This window comes from Eptatretus burgeri, chromosome 1 (assembly GCF_056783735.1).
Source record: "Eptatretus burgeri isolate ZD-2024b chromosome 1, Ebu_testis_v1, whole genome shotgun sequence".
Classification (NCBI taxonomy): Eukaryota; Metazoa; Chordata; class Myxini; order Myxiniformes; family Myxinidae; genus Eptatretus; species Eptatretus burgeri.
In genome coordinates, this window is record NC_140961.1 from 89,829,460 (window position 1) to 89,856,255 (window position 26,796).

General features: G+C 41.7%; 1 protein-coding gene across 11 annotated transcripts in view; it reads left to right on the forward strand.

Annotated features, from left to right (window-relative positions):
* LOC147034931 (DNA (cytosine-5)-methyltransferase 3A-like) overlaps window positions 1-26,796 on the forward strand; it is a 516,888-nt gene that overhangs the window by 437,501 nt on the left and 52,591 nt on the right. For 7 of the 11 annotated variants that reach the window (XM_085891359.1, XM_085891342.1, XM_085891335.1 and 4 more), the window contains 2 exons: window positions 14,764-14,778; window positions 17,352-17,421. In XM_085891359.1, the coding sequence (XP_085747485.1) occupies window positions 14,764-14,778; window positions 17,352-17,421 (85 nt within the window). Of the gene's footprint in view, window positions 1-14,763; window positions 14,779-17,351; window positions 17,422-18,231; window positions 18,799-26,796 lie in introns of those variants that run through there. The other 4 variants (XM_085891350.1, XM_085891405.1, XM_085891409.1 and 1 more) reach the window with 3 other exon arrangements.

The window sequence follows — 26,796 nt, forward strand, 5'->3', positions numbered from 1 at the left end:
TCACTTTATATTATCGCCCATGATAAACCAATGGGTAATTTTGTGAATTACAAATGGCTATTTCTCAAACAGTTTTGCACTTATATTGAAACTTATACTGTCTATTTATGCATGCAATATTAACATGTGTACAAAGTTTGATCGAAATTGACCCAAGGTCAAGGTCAGGGTCACCCAAAACATGAAAAACACACATATAAAATACATATTTTTGTTTTACAGCATATTTCAAGCCTGATAACGGGATCGTAAAGCTGGTTGAAAAGCAACACACACACACACACACAAACACACACACACACACACACACACACACACACACACACACACACACACACACACACACACACACACACACACACACACACACAAGCATTTAAAGGTCATTTTCCCCACTAAAGCAGGGGTTAGCCTTGCGGGCCCCATGACAATCTTCTCCACTTTACCCTATTTTCGGCATCTCCCCTTCTTAATCCCCTTGCCCACATTTCATCTTCCACCACCTTTAGCCAAGTTTTTCTCGGTCTTCCCCATCTTCTACTTCCAACTACACTCATTTCCAACACTCCTCTCACCCAGTCACTTTCATCCTTCCTCAACACATGACCCAACCATCTCAACCTGTTTCTCTTCACAACATCCATCACAGACTCTATTCCCATCATCTTCCGCAGGTCATCATTTGTCTTCCTCTCTCTCTCAACGATACTCCACACATCCACTGAACCATTCGCATTTCCACCCTTTCCAGCCTTTGTTGCTGCTCCATGTTCAGTACCCATGTCTCACTCCCATAAATCATCGTACTCCTCACACATGTAGCATGCACCTTTCCCTTCAGCTTCAATGACACTCCCCTCTTCGTCAGCACGCCACTCAGTTCCCGAAACTTCTTCCATGCACATCTCACTCTAGCAACCGTCGAAGAGTCTGATCCACCTTCTCCATTCAGCATGTCTCCGAGATAGCAAAATGTTTTCACACCTTCCAGCTTCACACCATCTCCAAGATCCAACTCAACAATTCCTTCATCTGCAGCTCCCTCTATGCACACCTTACACTTGAATGTAGCTGCCACACTGGTTAATGACCCTTTCACCACACTACATTTTCGATGAACCCATTCAGCACACATTTTACACTGAATGGAGTTCACTCCGACACCCTTCCTGCACACAGCACACGGCCACTTCCCAGTCCTTTCCACCTCACCACATGCTTTACCACTTGCCATCACCTTCGTCTTTCCGATATTCACCTTCAAACCTTTTGCCACCATACATTCCTTCCACTTGTTAATCTTCTCCTTCAGTCCATCCATACTCTCTGCAATCAACACCAGATCATCTGCATACAGCAGCTCCCACGGTAAACCCTCCTTTACCCTCCGAGCCAACACCTCCATCACAACTACAAATAGAAGTGGACTTCGTACCGACCCCTGGTGGACTCCTACCCTCACCTCAAACTCACCACTATTCCCGTCCTTCGTCCTTACAGCTGTGCGTGCTTTCTCGTACATGGCCATCACTACTCTGATCAACCATTCCTCCACTCCTTACTTCCTCAATGCCCACGTCATAACTTCACGTGTAACCCTATCAAATGCTTTCTCCAGATCAACAAACCCAAAAAACAACTTCTTCCTCTTCTCCATGTACTTCTCCTGCAACTGTCTTACAATAAAAATTGAATCTGTCGTTCCTCTTCCTGGCATATATCCAAACTGCATTTCGTCAATCTTTACCTTCTTCCTTATCCTCTTCTCCAACACCCTTTCCAATACCTTCATTCCATGCTCCAATAACATTATTTCTCTTTAGGAGCCACAGTCCAGAAGGTCACCTTTCCCCTTGTACAGAGGGACGAGGGTACTCGGTTCCCAATCCAATGGAATGCAGCCTTCTTTCACCAGCAGATTACAGATCTCTGTCATTCTCTTTACACCCCAACTTCCCGCTGCCTTCAACATATCTCCCACAACTCCCGTCGGCCCTCCTGCTTTTCTACTCTTCATTGCTCTTATAGCTTCCTCAACTTCCTTCTCAGTTATCTTCTCTGCTGGTCCTAAAACTCTGCTGGTCTCGATGTTGCTATCCCATTCATTTTCTACATTCAACAGCCTTTCCATTTCTCTCTTCCATCTTCCTTTAATTCCATCTGAGTCCACAACGATTTGTCCCACTTCATCCTTCAAGCAACTCACCCCCGTCACATCAAATCTCTCTCTCTCTCTCTCTCTCTCTCTCTCTCTCTCTCTCTCTCTCTCTCTCTCTCTCTCTCTCTCTCTCTCTCTCTCTCTCTCTCTCTCTCGCTCTCTGACCCTCTTCCGAATCCAAGCGTTCTCCAAACATTTTCCTATGGGCCTCCTGCGCCTTTGCTACCTCTTTCTTTGCAGCCTTCTTGGCTACCTTATAACTTTCATGTGCTGCCTCTTCTTCCACCGTATCCTTTGCCTTTTGCCATTCCTTGAACTAATTTGTCTTCTCTTCAATCGTCTTTCCAACTTCATCACCCCACCACCATGTTTCCGATTGCCTCGGTGGTCCTTTTGTCCATCCACATACCTCACCAATGGCTCCCAATAGACTATCTTTCATTGACATCCAACCACTTTCAAGCTCAACCACATCATCCTCAACCATACTCAGCCTCTCTCTTAATGCTTCCTTCACTGTCGCCTCTTTCAACCTCCACACCTTCATCCTCGGTTGGTACTTCACCCGCCGAATTCTCCGTGCACCTTTCACCCTTATATCGCAGACAACCAGATGGTGCTGCGAAACAGTCTCCTCCCCTGGGATCACCTTTGTGTCCCGGAGGTTTCCCCTATCTCACCTACGCACCATCAGGTAGTCAATGGTTGTCGTCAACCCACCTGACGTGTATGTCATAAGCTTATTATCCGCTTTCTGGAATAGAGTATTACAAATCAACAAATCAGCTCCATCAGCAAACTCCAAGATCCTTTCACCTTCTCCATTTCTCACACCATATCCATAACCCCCATGGACTCCCTCAAACCCGTCTGGACTCCTTCCCACATGTCCATTCAATTCTCCTCCAACCACAACAACTTCCTCATCTTTCACATTCTCCATCAACTTCTCTATCGCACACCAGAACATGTTCTTCTCTTCATCGCTTCGACCGACCTGCGGGGCATATCCCGAGATGATGTTCAGCAAGAGCTTTCCGATCACGAATCTCACCATCATCAACCTTTCACTCACACTAGTCACACTCACTACACTGTCTACAAACTCCTCAGAAAACATGACACCAACACCATGCACGCCTTCCGGGCACCCTTGCCACATAAACTTGTACTTCTGCCCCTGCCTACCTTTCACCATTCTCACACCACTTCCCTTCCACCATGTCTCCTGCACACAACATATGTCCACTCTTCTTCTGACCAATGTTTCAACCACTTCTCCAGATCTCCCTGTCATTGTCCCTACATTTCATGTACCAAACCTCAGAAACCGATCTCCACATGGGGAATCAGATGAATGGTCATCATAAATGGAAAAATTTCCTCCCTTGCTTCGATCGGGTTCCCCACCATGAGTTTTAACGAGAGGGGGTGAGGTCCCCCACTGGGTACTTCGGGCTGTACCCTGCCCATCAGTTGTACTCATCATGGTTTCCTTTTGAGGCGATTTTTTATGGCCGGATGCCCTTCCTGATACCAACCCTTTTAGTCACCTCTTACGATACGCAGGGATACGGTGTACCTATTCTGACCGGGGTACACACTGGGTGTTCCTAGGTATTTTCAAATATGTTCCTAGGTATGAAAAGCAATGTTCCTAGGTATTTTCAAATATTTTCTACGATCAGAATGAAGGCAACAAGCACCGATGATAAGTTGTTGAATGTCACATGGTGGCTTTCAATGAGTTGTGAAAATTTTCAATCTGCTGCCGTTACCATGACAACGCGCGCCTGATAATTGTAATTTGTGACGTCGCGTCATTTTATTAATGTACGAACAAATAAACACCACACATTCCACGACATTACAGCTTGGACCACCACACGGAAAAGTCAACTAATTCGCCAAGTGTCGTGCTAAGCACGATTTTTCATTATTCTGTCTGTCTGTTTGTCTGTTTGTTTGTCACCTGCAGGTCACAATTCTAAACCAAGCTGTTAGCTTGTTGCAAACCGCTTGTTGGATTGAGACAACATTTTCACCATCGGTGTGGCTACTCATGTAGAATGTTACAATGATAATTATGACATCATAGCTCTGTGGTGTGGCAGCCATATTAGAAAAACGGAAAACCTTTGGACCTCTGTATCTTTGAAACCATAGGAAGAAAAAATTGAAACTTGCCAGTTATTAGCAAGTACTCCTCAAGGGAAATGAGTAAGTTTTTTGTGATGTCATAGGTGCCCTCATTATGACGTTATAATTGCAAATGTGGAATGCTACATCTGATCAGTATGAAAAATTTTGAGGGCAATCTCAGGAGAAAATGGTCCACAGAAAAAAAATAATTAATGATTCAGCAGCCATATTGTTAAAAAAACAAAACCTTCAAAAATCTTGTCCAAACTGTCTGAAGCAAATTGAGATGAAACTTTACACGTATGACCGCCTATTCATTTGGAACAAAAGGTTCAAACATATGATATCAGAGGTCACATAGTTTGGCTGCCATATTGGATTTACCATAAAACCTATAAAATACACCACTCAAAAGAAGTCCTGGTGAGGGTCTGCAATCTCTGATTGCTCTTTTTCTTGTTCTGTTTGTTTATTTGTCAATCACCTGCAGGTCACAATACAATTCTAAACCAATCGTCATGAAACTTTAACAAGTTGTAGACGTAGTCTCTACTGAGAAGTCTCTTAATTTTGAGGTGAAGGGTCAAAGGTCATCTTGAGGTCATCTTTCTAAAATCGTCATTTTTTTTTGCCATATATATATATTTTCCACCATGTACATATATATTTTTAAAGTTTTTTTTTGTTTTTGTATTCCACCCCCACCCCCCCCCCACACTCACGGGAGGGGGCATGAGCTTAGTTAAAAAAAACACACTCATCAAGCACACAACAGCCCTTGATGAGACCCCCACCAACAGCACTCCTCACACATGCACACAATCACCCATCAATGCTCAAGCTACCAAAAAGTCCTGCCAAAATCCCTGTAATCCTCTATCTCCATAATGTCTCGGTATCTAATTTAAACTTATCGACTGTTTCTGCTGCCACTACCTTTCCATGGAGGCCATTCAATGCATGGACGACTCTGAATAAAAGACCCCTGCCATACACCCATCTTAACTCTCCTCTTCTTTGCCCTCAGGCTATGGCCCCTGGTCCTATCACTCTCTAATCTGTTTAATAATTCATCGGCACTTATTTTTTCTACAACTTTCATTATCTTAAACATCTCTATCATATCTCCTCGTAATCAGCTCCTTTCTCATGAATAAAGCCCCATCTCCTTCAGCCGCTCCTCATCAATGGGTCCAGCTTGGCCTGGAATCAATGTAGTAGCCTTGTGCTAAACCCTCTCCCTGGCATCTATGCTCTTCCTGAGTTGTGGTGACCAAAACTGCACACAATATTATAGATGTGGCCTCTCTAAATTCATGTACAATGTTAACACCACCTCTTTTGATTTATAAATGATCCCCCTCCGAATACAACCTAAACCCCACTATATTTACCTATAGCTGCCTGGCACTTTGCTGCCTGCTTACCTCCCATATCTGTTACCACCCCCAGATCTTTCTCCTGTGTGACACACTCCAAAATTACCCCTTACATCATGTAATCTCTATTTTCATTGTTCTTTCCCATTCCCAACACCTTACAATTGCTCAGGTTAAATTTCATCTGCCAATCTTTTGCTCAACCTCTGCAAGTATCAATACTTTCCTGAATCTGATCATCACCCCCTCTGCTATATCCACCTTATCTACAAGCTTTTTGTCATCTGCAAATCTGGAAAGCTTACTCTTCACCCCATTATCCAAATCATTGATGTAAATCATGAATACTACTGGTCCCAGTACTGATCCCTGAGGTACCCCACTACTTACATCCTCCCAGCAAGACATCCTCCCACTCACAGCCTCTCTTTGCTAACTATCACGAAGCCAGTTTGCAATCCAATTAGCAACCTGACTAGCCACTCCACAAGCCCTCACTTTTACTATCAACCTCCGATGTGGTACCTTATCAAATGCCTTCTTAAAGTCTAGATATACTATGTCCACTGCCTTTCCCTCATACACCCAATCAGACACGACTTCATAGAACTTGAAAAGATTTGTGAGACAAGAAATACCTTTGGTAAACCCGTGCTGAATACGTTTAATTAGTTTGTTTTGGTTTAAATGGTTCCTCATCTGGTCCCTAATTAATGTCTCAAACACCTTCCCCACAACTTTAGTCAATCTAGCAGGGCTATAGTTCCCCAATTCTTCTCTGGATCCTTTCTTAAATAATCGTCTTACATTTGATACTCTCCAATCCTCTGGTATCTATCCTGACTCCCATGAGCTTTTGAAAATATCCATCAACATCTCGCTTACCTGCTCAGCCACCTCTCGGTTGCATACTATCTGGTCCCGGAGCCTTATCGACTCTTAGATTTCCTTGCTGTTCCTTTACTTCCTCCACTCCAACCTGGATCTTCTGTAAAAGCCCTTTCTCACCTCCATGATAGACACTCTCAGCTATTGGCAGATCTGACTGTTCTTGTGTAAAAGTTGAAGAAAAATACCTGTTTATTAAGCCTGCCATCTCACTTTCATCACGAACCACTCTCCCAGTGCTATTCCTCAATGGACCCACACTGGTCCTAACCTGTTCTTGTCCCCTGATATACTGAAGGAAAACCTTGCTATTATGTTTAATATTCTTAGCCATGTCCTTCTCACACTCTCTTTTGGCTTGCCGAGTTATTTTCTTAACTTTCCTCTGTTTACTTCGATAGTGATATAAATCTAAATCCATCATCAGTTCCTTCCTTAATAGCTTCCCCACCCTCTGCTGACCTAAAAAAAAGTCTGAATTCCTTCCTCAATTCCCACTGCAAACCTTGCTGCCCCCTTTCTAGTTAACATCCGGCCACCATTCTGGAAACACTCACTTTTTCCCTGAAATTATTCCCACTGTTTCTTCAATGTAAAACTTTCTTCCTGACACCATTCTTCCAGCTATTGGTTGACATATATCGCTCTGCTCACAATTTCCATGTCGTTTCCTCATGTTTATCTGAAAAATCATCAATTTTCATCCGATTGACTTGAAAATTAATCAGCAATTGCACAGTGCATAACTGAATTGGGAAACCAACTATTTTTGAGATCAATAGGTCAGAGGTCAACGCAAGGGAAAACATTAAAAAATCATCAAATTTAATCTGAAAAATCGTCAATATTCGTCTGATTAACCTGAAAATTAAGCAGCAATTGCATCATAGCACATCGCTGAATTTTGGAAACCGTCTCTATTTCAGGTCAAAAAGTCAACTCAAGGTCAAACTTTTAAATAATCAATTTTTATCCATTGACCAAAGCTTTGATTAAGATTGTCAATTTTAATATTAATGAAATGGACAATTTTATGTATCCATTTCAACCTTTGGAGAGGGGGTTGATTTTTTCAACTTTCGTCATGCGCTGCATAATGCCTCTTTTCTTATTTGTTTGTCAATCGCCTGCAGATCACAATTTTAAACCGACCTTCACAAAATTTCTCCACATGGTGGAGTTTGTCATCGGCAAGAAGACATTTGTTTTTGATGTCAAACGGTCAACATACACCAAAGGTCAACAAATTTGTTGAATTTCTAAAATCCTCAATTTTCATCCGATTGACAAGAAATTAGAACAGGATTTTCACATCAGCTGACTGAATTCAACTACCAATTATTTTTGAGGTCAACATTGGCCAGAAGGTCACCATAGGCCAAAGGTCAATAACTGAGATGAGAGTTATAAAATCCTCAATTTTTATCCGATTGACTTGAAATTTGAAGAGGATTTATATTTCAGGTCACTGAATTCAACCACTAATTCGTTTTGAGGTCAACAGAGAGCAAAAAGTCAACATAGTCCCAAGGTCAACAACTAAGGTGGTATTTCTAAAATGCTCAATTTTAATCTGATTGACTTGAAATTTGAAGAGGAGTTGCATATTTGGTCATTGAATTCAACCACCAATTATTGTTAAGGTCAAATTTGTTTTTTTGATATTGCAAGTGTCGTATTCTGCACATCTTTTCTTGTTTGTGTGTTTGTATTTATGTTTATCGCCTACAAGTCACAATCATATATATATATATATATATATATATATATATATATATATATATATATATATATATATATATATATATATATATATATATATATATATATATATATATGCCTGGTGTTGGCATAGTGGTTAGGGTAGCGGCTTGGGATCCAAAAGGTCCTGAGTTCAAGCCCCGTTGGCCGCTCGAATTAATACACACCAGGAGGTTGACCCAGCCTGTCATCCTCAGAGGTCGGCAAAGTGAGTACCAGTGCACTGGGCCCGGTGTATGCCCCGGTTAAAATAGGTGTACGATATCCCTGTGTCGTAAGAGGCGGCCAGGGTTGCGTCAGGAAGGGCATCCGGTGTAAAAACTTGTGCCAAATCACTGTGCGGATCATACGGATGATCCGCTGTGGCGACCCCTAATGGGAGCAGCCGAAAGAAGAAGAAGATATATATATATATATATATATATATATATATATATATATATATATATATATATATATATATATATATATATATATATATACATACATACATATATGTGTGTGTGTGTGTGTGTGTGTGTGTGTGTGTGTGTGTGTGTGTGTGTGTGTGTGTGTGTGTGTGTGTGTGTGTGTGTGTGTGTATATATATATATATATATATATGTATATATGTATATATATATATATATATATGTATATATATATATATGTATATATATATATATATATATATATATATATATATATATATATATGTATATGTATATAGTGGAAACCCTCATGTGGACCAACCGGGTAAGAGGACCACCTCTCATCTGGGCCACTTTTTCTCCAGTCCCTTCAGAAATTCCTTTCTATTTAGTACAGTGACTGATCGGCTAAGTGGACCACCCCTGGTTCGGGCCACGGTCCACCATATTACCAATCCCTTGAAGCAGATTTGAACTCTCAAGCGGACCAGTGTCAATTAGGTGCGGAGATTGTTCCCTTGAGTAATCCGAGCATATACAAAGCTCTTTGGCTGGGCAAGCGCGAATAATTTCAAACAAACTGTTCCAAAAAGACATTCTCCAGATGATCACAAGATCGTGAAATGAAATTGGAAACAATTACTCTTTACCCAATGAAATCGCGGGATTTTGGATCAGAATTTCAGTAACCAATAGGAAACCCACCTCTGCTGCCTCGGCTCCTTAAGTTCCGTGCTCCATGCTCAGATTGTCACAGATTTCCATTCGCTTCTTTCCACGACTGCCATGGATCAAAAAACTCCCAACAAAGAGTTGACGCTGGATGAGAAGGTCAAGATCTTACAGAGTGACAAAATCAAGTCTCAGCATAACCTCGCAGTTGAATACGGTGTCAGCAAGTCACAGGTTCAGCGCATCTTGAAGAGAAAAGCCGAAATCATGACAGCATACGAAGAAAATGCTTCAATCAGAAAGAAACGCTTCAAAGTTCAAGAAAATCAGAAGATCGACAAAATGACGTGGTCGTGGTTCAGTTGCGTTTGAGCATTGAATTGTGCTGTCAGCGGTCCGATGATAAAAGAGCACGCCATGGAGTTCGCACGGTCACTTGAAGTTCCTGAGGTAGATTTCACGGCATCTAATGGTTGGCTTTCCCGATTCAAAGCATGCCACAACATTAACTGCCAAAATTCCTGGGGAATCGGCCTCTGTTCCTCAAGAAGCAGTCCACAACTGGACCAAGTGTGTACCGACGATAAAATATAATCGCACAATATGACCCCAAAGAGATCTTCAATCTCGACAAGAGTGGGATGTTTTACCGTGCGATGCCAGGCGGAACGCTCTGTGTTAAAGGGACGGAGTGTAAAGGCGGGAAGCAATCGAAGTAACGTTTGACTGCTGCTTTCCTCGTCAACATGGTCGGTGAATTCCAGAAAACGCTTATCAACGGGAAATCTGCCACGCCTCGTTGTTTCCGCAATCTCAACAAGCAAATTCTCCCGGTCATCTGGAGATCGAACAAGAAGGCCTGGATGACGTCAGGTCTCTTCAAGGAGTGGATGCAACTGTTCAACAAGAAAATGCAACGGCAGAAAAGAAATGCCATCATCTACCTGGACAATGCAACGTGCCACCCCGACCTCGAGCTCTCGAATGTGGAGTTTATGTTCTTTCCCCCGAACACGACTTCATGTCTCCAAACTCTCGACCAACGGATCATTCGCACGATTAAAGCAACATATAGAAATCAAATTGAGATGAAATTGAGATGGATCGCACAGACAACAGCACAAGTCAGAGAATCCACCGTGAAGTCTTGTTTCGTTTGGTGTAGTTTCAGCGAGGACGCTGTTGAGGGTGACGACGCGGTTGAGGGAAACGGCGAAGACGATATCCCACTCGCCAATCTGGTCAAAAGAATGCAAGAAAATTACGGTTTGATGACGGACATGGTTGATGACTACATTAACTGCAATGCAGATGTTCCCACGAAATGCGAGAACGATGAAATGAATCAAAATCCATGACGACGTGCTGGCTGAGTTTATCACTGACAACGGTGACGCTGATAATGACAACATTGACGACGACGACGACGATGTGCAGGAGCCAACGATTTCCACGCGAGAAGTAATGGACTGTATGGCGAAAACAAGGCAGTATCTTCTGTACAAGAATCTTGGACATTTATTGGACACCGTCGACAAACTACAGAATGGTATCACTGAATCTGCCGCGTCATCCGTGAGGCAACGCACCCTGGACTCAACGTTGCACAAGAATAATCAAAATTACTGTTTCCGTGAATAATCCAAAAGACTTTCTGTGAATAATCAAAATTAGTTTCTGTCTGTTTCTGTGAATAAATTACAGTACGTGAATGTGAAATATGATGTGAAATCCTGTACAAACAGTTGTTCCACTTAAGTTCTTCAATTTAGGAATTAAATGTATTAAGGAAGTTGTACATCTTTACCTGAAGACCTCCCCAAATGGTGAAACCGGCTAAGGGGACCACCCCTCAAGAAGACCACTTTTGGCCAAGTCCCTTGGTTTGGTCCAATGAGGGTTTCCACTGAATATATATATATATATATATATATATATATATATATATATATATATATATATATATATATATATTGTACCGAGTGTATTTTGAGAGGGTTAATCCTCGTTTCTCCTTGGAAGAGCCAGACCTGGGGCCACCGCTCTCAATTATCTTCGTGGTACGGTGGGTTGCTTTACAACCATGAACGCCAATCAGTTAACCACGAGTTCCAGTGTTCACCATCTAATTTGCCTTTTAACTGGAGGTCACGTGTTTTTTTCTGAATGGGGAGTGCACCCTTGGCAATGCACCAATCTTATCTTGATTAGATCTTAAGTGGGGCAGCTGAGCATTTACTGCTGGTGCATGCCGATTATGACAGGTTAATTAGTTTGGGAACGACCTCCCAGTCTATCTATGTTTGGACAATGCTGGAGCAATGGAAGGAAAGGACAAGCACGGACATGTTGAAACGTCAACATGGAATTTATTATAAAGAAAAAACAAATAATCTAAAGAACTTTTTATTTCTTTGTGGTGAAAATAGGTAAATTCAAATCATTCAAAATAATTTCAAGCAAATAATAAATTCAACAGACATTGATAGAAAAATAGACAAAGAGAAGATTCTTATCACTATGCTTCACTTCACAATTAAACACGAGACAAGGGTATCCAGCAGATCATTTGGAGGGAAAGAAATCCGGTCTCGGCTTACCAAGGTAGAAGTCGTCTTGCGTAAATTAAAATGTCCCTAAATGTGTGAGCATGCCTTGGTCCATTGCCAGCGCCCTGGCTCGCAGTACACCCAATCGCAAACATGCTCAAACACCAATCGACGTCACTTTTTCTCTCCCAGGCACCAGGGACGCCAACAATCAGGTATGCCAAGAGCAGGTCCTGTGCAGAACCAGCAGCAACGGTCCAACCGTCACAAGCAGCTCACCAACTGTCACCAGCGGTCAGGACTGTAATGCTGTAAGGCTGTCACCAACTCACAAGCTCACCAACTGTCACCAGCGGTCAGAGCTGTAAGGCTGTGAAGCTCTCACCAACTCAACAGCTCACCAACTCTTACCAGCGGTCAGAGCTGCAAGGCTGTAAGGCTGTCTCCAACTCACTGTCACCAGCGGTCAGAGCTGTAATGCTGTGAGGCTGTCACCAACTCACCAACTGTCACCAGCGGTCAGAGCTGTAATGTTATGAGGCTGTCACCAACTCACCAACTGTCACCAGTGGTCAGGGCTGTATGGCTGTAAGGCTGTCACCAACTCAACAGCGGTCAGAGCTGTAAAGCTGTAAGGCTATCACCAACTCACCAGCGGTCAGAGCTGTAAAGCTGTCACCAACTCACAAGCTCACCAGCTCACCAACCAACTGTCTGTTGCCAGCTCACCAACCAACTGTCTGTTGCCAGCTTACCAACCAACTGTCTGTTGCCAGCTCACCAACCGACTGTCTGTCGCCAGCTCAATATCCAACTGTCTTCGCCAGCTCACCAACCGTCAGTAAAGTGGTCCTCCCATCCTTTTTATCGGCGAGCAATGTGGGCGGATCCTCAAGCAGACTTCAGCCAAATCCACCTTGCCTATTGGCGCATCGCTGCACGTCTCTTCCAACTGTCAATCTCGCGATCATTCCTTCCTCGTTCAGCCCGACACGAACAAGAGCCAGCCAGCATTCATAGAGCTGCCAAACGGGGCATCAAACGTTGATGGAAAAAGGTGGACGTCAACATCGGTGAAAGAAGTGGGTGTCAAACGTCGATGGAAAAGGTGGAGGTCAACGTCGGTGAAAGAGGTGGGTGTCAAATGTCAATGAAAGATAGGTGGGTGAGGTAAATGATCCACAGCTGTATTTGACCGTCAGAATAACTGCTCAGGAATAGCCCACAGTGTGCTGAATCAAATGTCCTGTAAGTCCAAAGTGTAAATAAATTGTCCACCTCCAAGCCAATGTGTCCTGATGGAAAGGGGGTAAACGAGCCTCCATTGGGCTAACGGCTATCTGGCGTGCATGAATGTGTCATAAAGAGAAAAAGGCCATCTTATAAGAAAGGGAATCGGCTCTTTCCCCTTCTCCAACGCATCAAAGTTAGAATCCCACCACACATGGGGATGGAATCTCTCCTGGACATACATTTATATGAAAATAACTGTCTAAGGACGTAAATGTTTGTATGCATTTATCGGATCTGAATCTGAAATCCATAACAATAACAATATATATATATATATATATATATATATATATATATATATATATATATATATATATATATATATATATATATATATATATATATATATATATATATATATATATATATATATATATAACCGGGCGTAGTGGCGTGCGCCTGTAATCCGGCTACTCGGAGGCTTGGGTTGGAGGATCGCTTGAGGACGGGGGCTCTGCACTGGGCAGGGTGTAGAGCAGCCCGGAATCATGGCGAAACCCAAATCCTGATCCCTGTGTCGTAAGAGGCGACCAGGGTTGCGTCCAGGAAGGGCATCCGGCGTAAAACCTGTGCCAAATCAGTATGCGGATCATAACGGATGATCCGCTGTGGCGACCCCTAACGGGAGCAGCCGAAAGATGAACAACAACATATATATATATATATATATATATATATATATATATATATATATATATATATATATATATATATATATATATATATATATATATATATATATATATATATATATATACATAGATGTATGTATGAATATCGCACAGTATCTTCGTCACAAGTGTATGGAAACTTGCTATGTTGTCCTGATGATGCCCTAATGAGGGCGAAACCGGTCGGTAACTGCATTTTCTATACACTTGTGACACAGCATCTGAAATTTCACCTTTGGTAATTTGCGCTGCAAGGTAGCTCTTCCAGGAGCCGCAGACAGTACGTGCATTGCGGCGGTCACATCATGACATTCGTCTCTGGTAGAACAATATCACATATATATATATATATATATATATATATATATATATATATATATATATATATATATATATATATATATATATATATATATATATATATATATATATATATAATACCATTGAAATGGATTGGGGTGTTTTGGACTATTGTCAGAGCAGTATCTCATTCAGAGAACTTTTTGATCGCCCTCACATTTTTTGCCATTTCCAATTAAAGAGTCTTCTCAAACTTTCTGTGACCTGGGATGTTTATCACTTCCTGCCTTGCTAAAGTACCATAAAAATTTATTTCAAAAAAAATACCCCTCTCCCTCCAATCACCTCCCTCAAAATGGAAAAAATAAAAACAGCTTCCACCCAAGAACTTGTCATGAAAATTTACATTTTGTTTTACTGTAGTTGTCGTCATAAAGCTGAAGAACCAAAAACTGTCTTTTATAAATGATTGCTTTGTGTAAAGTGCTTGCTTTTGGAGAGTGCAGTAACACAAACATACTGTACTTTACTTTTCGTCAGCTCTCTGGATACAAGGTAATTAAACTTTTGTTATTTTAGCTTTTATCACAGTGACCATTTCCAAGGAAACCAATGTGTGCAAATTCATTATTTTGACCTGCAGACTGGAATTACAGCCACAAGTTAGTGAAAGCTGAACAATTACAGACAAGTATAAAATTTATTACGGAGATAAAGCTTGTCCTGTGAAGGTAAGTTTTTATAGCACCACCAAAGTGGACTGAGATCGAAATTACTTCCCTATTTTAGAAGTTCTTTTAATTGTTAGCGCTGTTTTTTTATAGTATAATGTCAGTGCCGTTGAAGGGAATACGAGCTCAGCATCAGATTGTGGCTGGGAATTCCTGGGTGCTGGGAGTGGAATAATACCATGAAAGATTAACCTGTATAGTGACCGTCGATGTTCAGCAGATCCCTGCCTTTGCACTTACCCAAAGGGAATGCTCTGCATTGCTTTAATAGCTCTTCTATCATCTGCAGGCACTCACTTTCGACCCGTCATGCTTTGCAAGCTGAAGTTGTTTTTATATTAATTTATTTTAAACAGCTGCCTCGCTACCTTCACACTGCTTGTGAACTCCTCAGCCATACGACTCATGCAATCAATGGCCTTTTGTGGCAGTAGCGTTTCTGCTCCAAAGTAAACAAAATACTTTTCTTGTAAAAGAAAATTATTTTTAAAACAGTAATCGTTCATTGTAGTCGCTATTGTTGGTTGAGAATGACCTGTATGCTGCTATTCCCTGCACTGCCTGCTACCACACTGTTTTTTGCTCCAAGTGTTCAAAAGGTTATTGGAACGATATGCGATAGTCCAAGAAAAGCCAACATTCTTTTTTTTTATTTTTCAACATAAAAGTATTGTATGTATAATTAAATATTTTTCTTATTAAATATGCATATATTCATTGGGACACACACACACACACACACACACACACACACACACACACACACACACACACACACACACACACACACACAGACACACACACACACAGACACACACACACACACACACACACACACACACACACACACACACACACACTCACTGTACTTGCATGTTGAAAAATATTGAAAAAAAGCGTTTCTTGGACTATTGTGGGTACCTCGTTCCGATAATATTTTGAACAACCCACTTACCATAAAGTACCTTTCCAATTGGATTACCATATAATCAGCAGACAGTTATCATATTTCACTGAAACTGTGTGTCTGTTGTTTTTGGCACAAATCAAAAACATGACACAAAGTTGGCTTCTGAAAGATCCACGTGTAATAGCAATAACAGCAACACCAAAATCACAGACTTTTCCAGTGTGACTGTATTTCTGGTAACTTTCACACAACCATCAGTGGTGGAGCTTTCACCCTTTGAAATTTTGTCTGTGCATTGTGATTACTGCAGTAAACTTATGGTACTGAAAGTAGTAACAGATAAGATGTCAATATTCATACTATGAACACTGCTACAATCATAATAGTTGTCCGTTCCTAAAATTGTGAAGCCAACATACCATTTTAATTTGTGACTAGAACGGCAAGAATGAAGCAGCACTGCATTCCTTCGGTCATTCAGTTAGTGCATTGTGGTGTGCTCAAGAAGATTTGCTCAGTATAAATCGCTGTATTCTTGTAGACATAATTAAATGTTAGAAAATGCTCCTTATACTTTCAGACAAACATAAAACGATTAACCCTTTGAACCCTCGCAGCCGTTTTACTCGCCGCTATTCAAACCTCCATATCCCCGAGTGGCTGGTTTATGGGCCTGTATTCAAACCATCGTTTGCCAGATCGGCCGGTTCACCAGCTGCTATTCAAACCTCCACATATCCAAGCGGCCGGATTTTTCTACAGGGAGCCTGGGTGAGGGAACCAAAAGTCCAAGGAGCTCTGGTTTCAAAGGGTTAAAGTGTTGCGGCTGAAGTGAATACTTTTTGGGTTTTTTTTCCAAATAACTTCTCGAGTTTAACTGTTAATCTTTCTCAAACATGGCAAAAGTAATTTTATATAAATTTATAATAACTGACCCATTCAATTAAATTTGCATTGCTGTCATTAGCTCATAACTGCTTCAAAATTCAACATTTATTTTTGAACTTTGTCAATGGAAAGGAAACTTTCTAAAGTTTACAATGATCGTTCAAACTTGACCTGGACATTTGTTTGGAAAAGGCTTTTTATTTTAAAAGACAGAGTAATATATGGACTGTATCTTAATAATATTTGATAGAATTTCTCGTTGCTGGAGTTGCTAGCCAATTCCCACAATCACATGTTTCCTTCATGGAGTATTTCAAAACACATTCTGAGAATCAAGATGATGGCATGTGACAGAACCATGAATGTGGAATATCTCAGTGTTCTGAATTTTCTGGTCAACAAAAATATTGCGTCTGTTGAAATTTATATATGATTAGCAGCACACTATGGTGATGATTGCCTGTCAATGTTATGTTCAAGTTTAGTTTTAAGCAAAAGTCCAGGTCAAATTTGAAGCACTCACATAATTTAATGGTGTCAAAGTTTGTTTCGGTGTCCTCAAGCTTTCCATTCACTAATTGTTCTCATCTTCTGAACAGACCACTTATGACCATGGGGGTTGATAGCATGGAACTGCAAGACTGCCTGGAGCATGGTCGCACTGCCAAGGTAAGGACAAAAACAATGTAAAACCTTTCAGGGGTTCGTAGGTTTAGTTTTCCCATCTGAGCACTTGTCTTATGATGCTGTGACCTCAGGTCCAAATCTTATACACAGGATTGAGGAAATAAAAGTTCTGTAGATATCTGTGTTTTTTTTCTGAATTTCTGAGTTATTTCCAACATATGCATAAATCTGGTATCAAAATCAACTTCCAGGGAGTTTTTCTGTCTCAAAATATTATCACCAGCCAAATGCAGCCACAGACCATCTCACTGCAATCCAATTGCTGTCACTGAGTGGCTCGATCTCTTGCAGTTAGGATAACTAAATCTTTCCAACTTTGTTTTTTGTCCGTGCGGACATGCACAAATAATCTCTGAGCCAAGCCATTAAATGATAATAAACTGTACTTAATGAAACTATCATCATAGCACAAGCTCATTCTGAGAATTATACACACTGGACCATGCATACATTATTCCACACGTGCATTTCAATTCTTGCCAGGTTTACACAGGTGGTATTTTAACACAGCAATATACAAATTGTAACGTTTTGTTTCACAAAATATATCGAAAAAGATAGCTCGATGCAGAGATTTATGCCTTGTAATATACAAAAGACGGAACAAGAACACATTTGCATACACAGAAAAAGGGGCATTTGTAAAGTTGAGGGAGCTGCTGTCTTTTCTACTTTGGTCAAATGAAGAGGTCAGAAAGCACTAATTTAGTGCAACGTCAGGGAGGAACCAGAATGGGGAGTTTGGTGTTTTATCTCAGTTTCACCAACATGCTGTCACTGTGGTCATCGCAGCTGGAGTGTGCCCTCGGAGAATTGTGAAGCCATCTGCAGTGCAGTTTCAGCATGACCAGAGCACGTCTCAGCAGCCGGCTCATGCAAGAACCGAGGTACGGGCCTCAGCACCACCTGTAACAACGTCGCGGCTTGAAAAAGGAGCTGGACCAGGAGTTGCCTTAGGTCTTCTAGCATGGTCTATCCAGCAAGAAGGTATACAAAACAGCAGCGGCAGCCTTCAGAACCACGGGTCTCAGATGCAGAAGCTATCCACCAGGCACGATCCATCGTTAGGGTTTCACGGACTATCGCCATCACATCTTCCAGTTTTTTGTGAAATTGCCAAATTATCCCCTGACCCGAAACTTGTAATATTTCTACATTTGTTCAACTCCCCTCCCCCACCACCCTCACCAAAAACTCACACACTTTCGCTCAAATAGTCAAGAGTCCATGGAGCCAGTTTTTCAATTTATGTCCATAATCTGAAGCAAAACTGTTTGGAAATAAAATAAAACTTACAGAAATATAATAAGTATTATTCTGTGAATAAAACAGACATGTCAAGAATGTTCTCGAACAGCAGCTTTCTGTCCCATTTCTACTACGTCTTTAACATGTAACATTCCAAATTCTGATAGATTTACAAAAAGCTAAATTATAATAGTGTTTTCTTTTTTTCCTTTATTTGTCAAGAACTCGACCTGACAGGTAAAGCGAGCATGTGACAAACTGCAATGAAATTCAAACTACACACTTTTACTAACTGTTGTTTTGTTATGATCCGCCAGTCCCAAAAGGGGCGTTTTACATGCATTAAAGGCATAAAGCACAAACAAATTTTCAAAAACGATGTCCAACTGAAGACATGGAAGTACCCTCCTGAGATACCTCCTTCTGGGGTTGGGGGGTGATAGGGGTAGGGCTGTTAGTGTTGCGCAGATGTAGTGGTACTTGCCTATCTTTTATGTATATTCAGAGTGGTTTGACAAACAGGTTAACTGAGACACTTTGAACACAATGAACAGAATTTAAATGGACAGCATTTGCTTTTACAGAGAACATCCTTGTTATCTTTGTTGAATATTCTTAAAATGCACCAAACTATATTTTGTAAGTATGGTAAAATAAGTCAGTGACACCAAATCCATCAGTGGTTCTCTCTTTTTTTTTTCTCCACCAGACAGGTAGTACAGATCACCAAACATGTACTAGTACAAAATAATCCATGTTAGTTTCTTAAACTTAACACCTCAGAAGTGGCCATTATAAATTTTTAAGAAAGCAACATAATTTCACACCTGAAAGTGTGGATACTCCCCTCTGACACTTTCCCCTTCTATATTTGCCTCATTTTTTTAAAATCTAAACCACAGCACTCGATTGCCTGTATGCAGTAATGTGCAGTGATTTGAAAATCAGCTGTGAATGTCCTTTTATTATAATGGAAGAGTATAATGACCTTTCCTAGACTTTATACATTATATTGGAGGTGATGATGAGGGGGATTTGATTGAGACTTTCAGTAATGATGGGTATCCCACTATACGAAATATGGCAATTCTGTGTGTATATGTACATCTGAAAATCATACAAAACTAGAATGGCACACTTTGATGTCACAACATCACCTGATATGCCTCCACTCACATTATTACATCTTTATACATACTTCTACAAAGTTTGATTTAAATCCCTGAATCCAGATTCAAAATATTAAATAATTCTGGCTGCCAAACCATGCATCTGATCAGGTTGAAATTTTATACATATATTCCCCATGATAACAAGATCATAACTATCACATTTAACTTCGATTGATTTTGTGGTTCAAGACAAATAATTTTTTTTAAACATTTTTGTTCAAACAAATATGGCTGCCAGACCATGCGACCCAGTCATTATTCATGAACACGTTGGTGAAGTTTCCCCTCGATCTGTCAAGCCATTCTGGAAAAGAAGATTTTTTAAGGTTTATTCTTCAAAAAAATTAGCTGCCAAACCATGTGACCAATGACGTCGAAGATGAAGAACGTTTTGTTCATCATGGATAGGTGATCATATCTGTAAAGTTTCGCCTCAATCGTTTCAGCCAGTTTCGGAGAGGACGTTTTTGAAGATTTTTAAATTTTAACAAAAAATACAATATGACTGCTGAATCACGTGACCGATGACATCATCAATTTCCCCCTCACCCCCCCCCCACCCATATAATTTAACCCTATATGACAGTCAAAATTTTTCTCACTGATCAGATAAAGCATTCGATGTATGCAATGATGACATCATAACGAAGACACCTTTGACATCATCAAAAAAGTCACTTGTTTAGCATGGGGAGTCCTTCACATGTGTCAAGTTTCAATTTTTTCCATGGAGGTGGTTTTGGAGATACAGAGGTCCAAAGTTTTTCCTTTTTTTCAACATGGCTGCCACACCACATGACCTATGATGTCATAATTATCATTGAAACATTTTACATGAATAGTCGCACCTGTGGTAACAAAAAATTCTATCAATCGGATAAGCGGTTGCAAAGTAGAAAAGTAGCATGGATGGACGTACGGATGGACGGACAACCCGAAAACATAATGCCACCAGTGACTTCGTCAGCAGAGGCATAAATACATGTCTGGGCCGATCTGCACCAAATTTTACATACCTCTTGTAATGCCAGCGTCAGGTCATGGAATTGAAGCCGATACACCGGGAAAAATCACAGAACCGTCGGAAAGCATCCGTAAATGAAAATATAAATATATAAAAAGTCAAATGCAGGTGAACGATCCGAGACAATGGGGAAGCACGGTTTGTTATTGTTTACAATGTGGAAGCATACCCTAAAAGTGCATTACAAGTCTTTCCATTATATCAATAAATGCCTGTGGCACCAATCATTTTTTAAATGTGGTTTTTTTTTGTACAAAGTGTAGATCGGTTTGAATAAGAATTAGACAGGTACCGAGAAACATTGGAAATAGAGGGGTAGAGGGATATTGGCAGGACTTGTAGGTAGCTTGTGTGTGGATGGGTGATGGTATCTGGTGTTAGTTTCGCACAAGAATGATATGCTGAATGTCCTCCTCCTGCACCAACGTTCCTTGTTATTATTTTACATGTAATATTGTTGCGAATCTGGAAGCCATGAGCTTTTCTCATGTTCCTATATTCAGGTTCCTATAGCTTAGTTATTTCGATAAGTATGTGTTTCCAGTTAGAATCCATCCCCTAGTCTAATGGGTGAATAAATGTAAATGCGCTGTGAAGTTATTTTAATAGTCAGGTTTTCTTTTATTTAACAACACCAACGATAACAACAACACCAACGATAAGAACTCCAAGAAATGGGGTGTGACAGCCCCCACCCAACGATGAGCGAACTGAATTCCATTTCCTAATATGGATATGAATCGGCTCGCTTGGGGGACTCCAGGAAATGGGATGCGACAGCCCCCACCCAACGCTGAGCAAACTGAATTCCATTCCCTCTTATGGATATGAATCGGCTCGCTTGGGGGACTCCGAGAAATGGGATGCGACAGCCTCCACCAACGGCAAACGAGTCACGCCGGAAACGAGCCGCGCCTGAGAGGGATAAGAAGGGAAGAGAGAGACAGAAATTGGTTCTTCTTGCTTCTTATTTGTGGGTCTTGTTCACTCTGTTCTGGCTCTCCTGGGTTCCTGTTATTGGTTGGTGGTTGTTCAGAAGGTGGTTGGTGGTTCTTCTGGGGAATCGACGCAGCGGATTGGGAAGGATCAGCGCCTCATCTCACCAGCGCGTGTTCCGGAGCGCGAGGGTATCCACCAGAGCTCGGGAAGCTGATGGCGGCTCGCGGTGGTTGGATTCAGCTCGCCCTCGCTGGTGCCCGGTCCAAACAGCTGGAAGACCACACGAGGTGGACAGGTCCGAGGCAGAATCTGGTCTTCAGCTCGTCCTTTCCATCCGAGCTGGAGGCCTTAATAAAGACCATTTTTGGTCCGATTCTTTGGGTGTGTGCGCATGTGTGTTTGTGGCGCCAGTATATTAAGTAGTGAATTGTTCAGTGCCTTGCTGTACATACGTGCTTATTAATATTCGGTTTAGCTCTGCCCTTATGTGCTCCCCTCATCCCCAATTGTGAATAAATACCCCGATTGTTGAATGTTTCAGCCCGTTCGCGTATATTCTTTTATTGGCTTCGCATGCTGCGTGTTGGAAAATTAGCCAGGCCATTGCCATTGTAAAGGGATATTTGGGACCGACGGATCTCAGCGATCAAACCGCTCGGATCACACACGGAACGAGTACGCTAAGCGGCTCGTTCCGTACGGGAGCCGTCAAGGGTGAATTTCCCCGGTAGATTGGACCACGTGGGTATTTAGGTAAATTGAAATTGGCAATCGACCCTACCCCACGTGATCTGTCTATTGGTGAACTTCGGTCCAAAAAGGGACCCGTACTTTTCCGGAATTTTCCGAAGAAGTACGATCTAAATTCCGGGCGATCGGTCGAGCCGACTCTGCAGCTCCATCTCGCGGTCGTGCTCGCGGCCGACGCCCGGCCCCACAACAATATATCTATGAGGGGAAATCCAAAAAATTCTGCTCTGAAAGAAAGTGACATCAGGAGACTGACTCATCCACTGCTGGAAAAAAAGTAAAGGTGACCCTGCTTGGAAACAAATGGAAAACTAGAGAGTTCATCGAACACCGTACCTGGTGCAATCTTGAGAAAAGGACTTGGGAAGGGTCTTTTAAAGTCTTGCTTTACGTTTCTGAGCACGATCTACATTTCTTACAAGCCACCATTTTGCTTGAATCTTGACAATAATAACTCAAAATGAGACAGTCATGTGATGTACAGACTGGAAAGGTTTGCGCATGCCCCAAAGATGAAAGCATGAGTGGCAAATTTGATTGGTGGAGATGGTGTAAAATTTTGCCCAAGTACTGCTAATCTGGAGTTTTTGGAAGTGACAAGAAAGAGATTTGTGTTCTACAGTGTTCAAGAATATAATTTGTCTTGACCTGCTTGCAAGACTTCCGAGCATGCGTAAACCTTTCCTGTCTGTACATCACGTGACTGTCTCATTGTTAGTTATTATTGGTTTCACTTGACCACCAATAGAGGACTTCCTTCTTGAGTAAACAAGCGGATAGTAGACTTCAGGGAGTTCAGCGGTTTTTGATCGTGGCTCACCGAAATCTCTCAAATTCCATGTATCGTTGGGTTGTTCTCCTAAAGCAAATAATGAGGGGGCTTCATGCTCTTGTTTTTAATGTTCCATTCTATAGAAAACCAAACTAACATCCCACCTCGTTCTTTTTCTCGTTAACTTGGCCATTCTGGTTTGACTTATCCTGCCTTTTACGCATCAAGAATACTCTGCCAATAACCGTTATTTTGATTTATTTTTGCCAAGTACTTTTGGCCACCTGGACGTTACATTTGTATATTAAGTTTTTTTTTTATTGAACACAACCACGCTGCAGTGACTCCATACATTGAAATAACATGGTTGGATGTCAATGGATCTGTGCTCCTCTGCCTTCTTTATTGTGATATTGGGTTATTGGCTATCAGCACTTCCTAGCTGAAGTGAGTTGGAATTTTTGTGTCTGGATTGTTGTGTCACAACATACAGAGTACAACAATCCACACAATTCAATTCCTACATTGGTGATCCTGATGTTATCTGACTTAACAAAACCTTCTTTTGAATTGCACTTTCACCACAATGGACCAGCAGCCAAAAATGTCGAATGCTACTTCTATACCTTCGACGACATTTTCTGTTGTGAGCCTCAAGCTTCCTCATTTTTGGCCCAATGACTCCATCATCTGGTTCGCACAAGTTGAGGCCCAATTTCTTACGAGGGGCATAACATCACAAGAGACTATGTTTGCCTATGCCGTCTCCTCTCTCCAACCAGAGTTTGCACAAGAAGTTAGGGATTTGCTCATGATACCTCCCACAGAAACGCCATACAACATATTAAAGGCCTAACTCGTTCGAAGAATGCCAGTTTCCAAGCAGAAATGTCTTCATCAGTTACTCATTTCAGAAGAGTTCGGAGAATGCAAGCCCTCATAACTCCTCAGGAAAACGCATCAACTTATTGGCACCAATGCCTGAGAGGGAAACATCTTTAAACATTGTTTTTACTGCTGCTTCCTACAAATGTTCAACTCATCCTCACTTCATCAAGAGACTCAATGCAGATTGAACAACTTGCTGATCTTGCTGACAAGATCATGGAGGCTGGAATGCCTGCTTTCAATCCCATTGCAGCTGTATCTTCTCAGTGTCATAACTTTCAGCCAAGCTCCTCCGTATCTACTGAGCTGAAGGATTTACAAGCCCAAGTAGCGCAGCTCACAGCACAAGTCCACACTCTCATGACCCACCTTCATGACAACAGAGGAAGAAGTTGGAGCAAAAGTAGGTGGAGATAACCTGATCATCCGTCACATAACTCCAACCGTCAACAACGTGCTAGAAAGGAATGTTGGTTCCACTGACATTTTGGTACCGAGGTCTTGCATTTTCAATGGTTGTCTGACTTCTGATGAGAGAAATGATGTGGTCAGCCACTGTTGGTGATTAGTTCAGCTGGCATCAATTCTAATAGTTGCCTGTTTTACCTTTATGACAGGACAACAGGTAAACATTTTTTAATTGACACGGGAGTAGAAGTCTGTGTACTTCCTCCTTCTGAGGCTGATTAAAACTTCCATCTACAAAACTATATTTGCAAGCTGTTGATCACTCCAACATTACAGCGTACGGGGAGCGATCTATCACACTTGATATCGGCTTACGTCGAAGCTGCCAATGGGTTATTATCATCGCCGGCATCTCAACTCCCATCAATGGCACACATTTTCTGAGGAATTTTGGTCTTTTGGTGGATGTTAAACATCAATGACTTGTGGACAGCAATACCAATCGATCCATTAGAGGAGTAACATTATCAACTTCCTCCATCAAGTCCTACATTAATGAAACTTGAGGGGGAAACAAAGTATGAGTCACTCTTGGAACAGTTTCCTGATATTGCTTGTCTTGTTTACAAAGAGACCACCATCAAGCAGGCAGTCATACATCACATTAAGATGTGTAGATCTGTGGCAGCTCACCCATGTCATCTTGCTCCAAATCATCTCAATCTAGCTCAGGTTGAATTCGACCACATGTTAGACCTAAGCTATATCGAGCTATCCAGTAGTAATTGGTTATCTCCATTACACGTGGTACCTAAGAAGACTCTTGGTGACTGGAGGCTGTGCGGAGATTACTGAGCACTGAACAGGAACACAGTATCCGATAGGTGTCCTATTGCACATCGTCAAGATTTTGCTGGTGGTTTGGAAGGAAAGAAGGGATTTTCTAAATTGGACTTGGAGAATACCATCAAATACCTGTGAATCCAGAAGATGTAAAAAGGCTGCTTTCACCACCCTCCTTGGCCTTCTGGAATTTGTATGCATGCCTTTTTGACTGTGGAAAGCAGCACAGAGCTTCATCGATGAAGTGCTGTATGATTTACCTTTTGCATATGCCGACATTGACAATGTGTTGATGGGAAGCGATTCGGTGGATGAACATGGATGAGCGATTACACGTGTGGCTCTGGCATTGTATCATATTTCGCTTCTGTTTTTCTTCTTCAAAGGCTGTTTTCAATATGACCTTTCCTTCATCCTGTGTCTAAAAAGTCCAACTGTGACAACATTTCTTTTCTCCATTCTCTTAATTCTCCTTAATTGAATCCCTCACGTAATGTCTTTAATCACATCGCTGACTTTAAAAATTTTAAACTCCCAGTTTGCAACATATGTTCGTGTTCCTTCAATCGTCCTTTTTTTCCTACTTCAGTGCCAATCTACCTCCTCCTTCAGTCACACCTCTTTAAATCTAACTCCTCCTAACCCCTCACCTATTACCCCCTCTCCTTACCCCTTCCATTTTGCTCCTCATCCGACCTCCACTTTTGCACCTCTTCACTGCTTTCGGCTTCAGTATCAGCCCCTCCTCTGTTGTCCAAAAGTTTGTGGTGCTCCAACATCTGTGGACTCCATTCTTCCCCAACAGATATCTCACACTCTCAATCAGTATACTCATCACCACAAACATGTTCCTTCCTTCCTCTCAGCACACTCCTCCCCTCTTCCCAACCCCTCAAATATTATACCTCTCCCTGCCTGCTCCCTTCTTCACCATACCTCCATCAAGTCTCATCCTTCCCCTCTCCCCACCTCTCCTATTGCCCTCCTGCACCTTGGCTGTGCCTGCTGTCATCGTCTCCCCTCCCTCTCAAAGCTTCCCTCTCAACCCTTCCTCTCAAAGCAACCTTCACACTCTTCCCCCAAAAGGCTTCCCTCTCACCTTTCTCAAAAACTACCCCCTTACCATTCTCTCTCAACTCTCCTCCCTCACTCTTCTCACTCAACTCTCACCTCTCACCCTTCTCCCTCCAATCTTCCCCCTCACTCCCCATTCACAAATTTGCCCCCATCACATCCACAAATGTTCCTCCTCCCCCCATCCTCTCTATTCCATCTCATCACTCCACCTCCTTCAATCTTCAACTGCCCTCTGT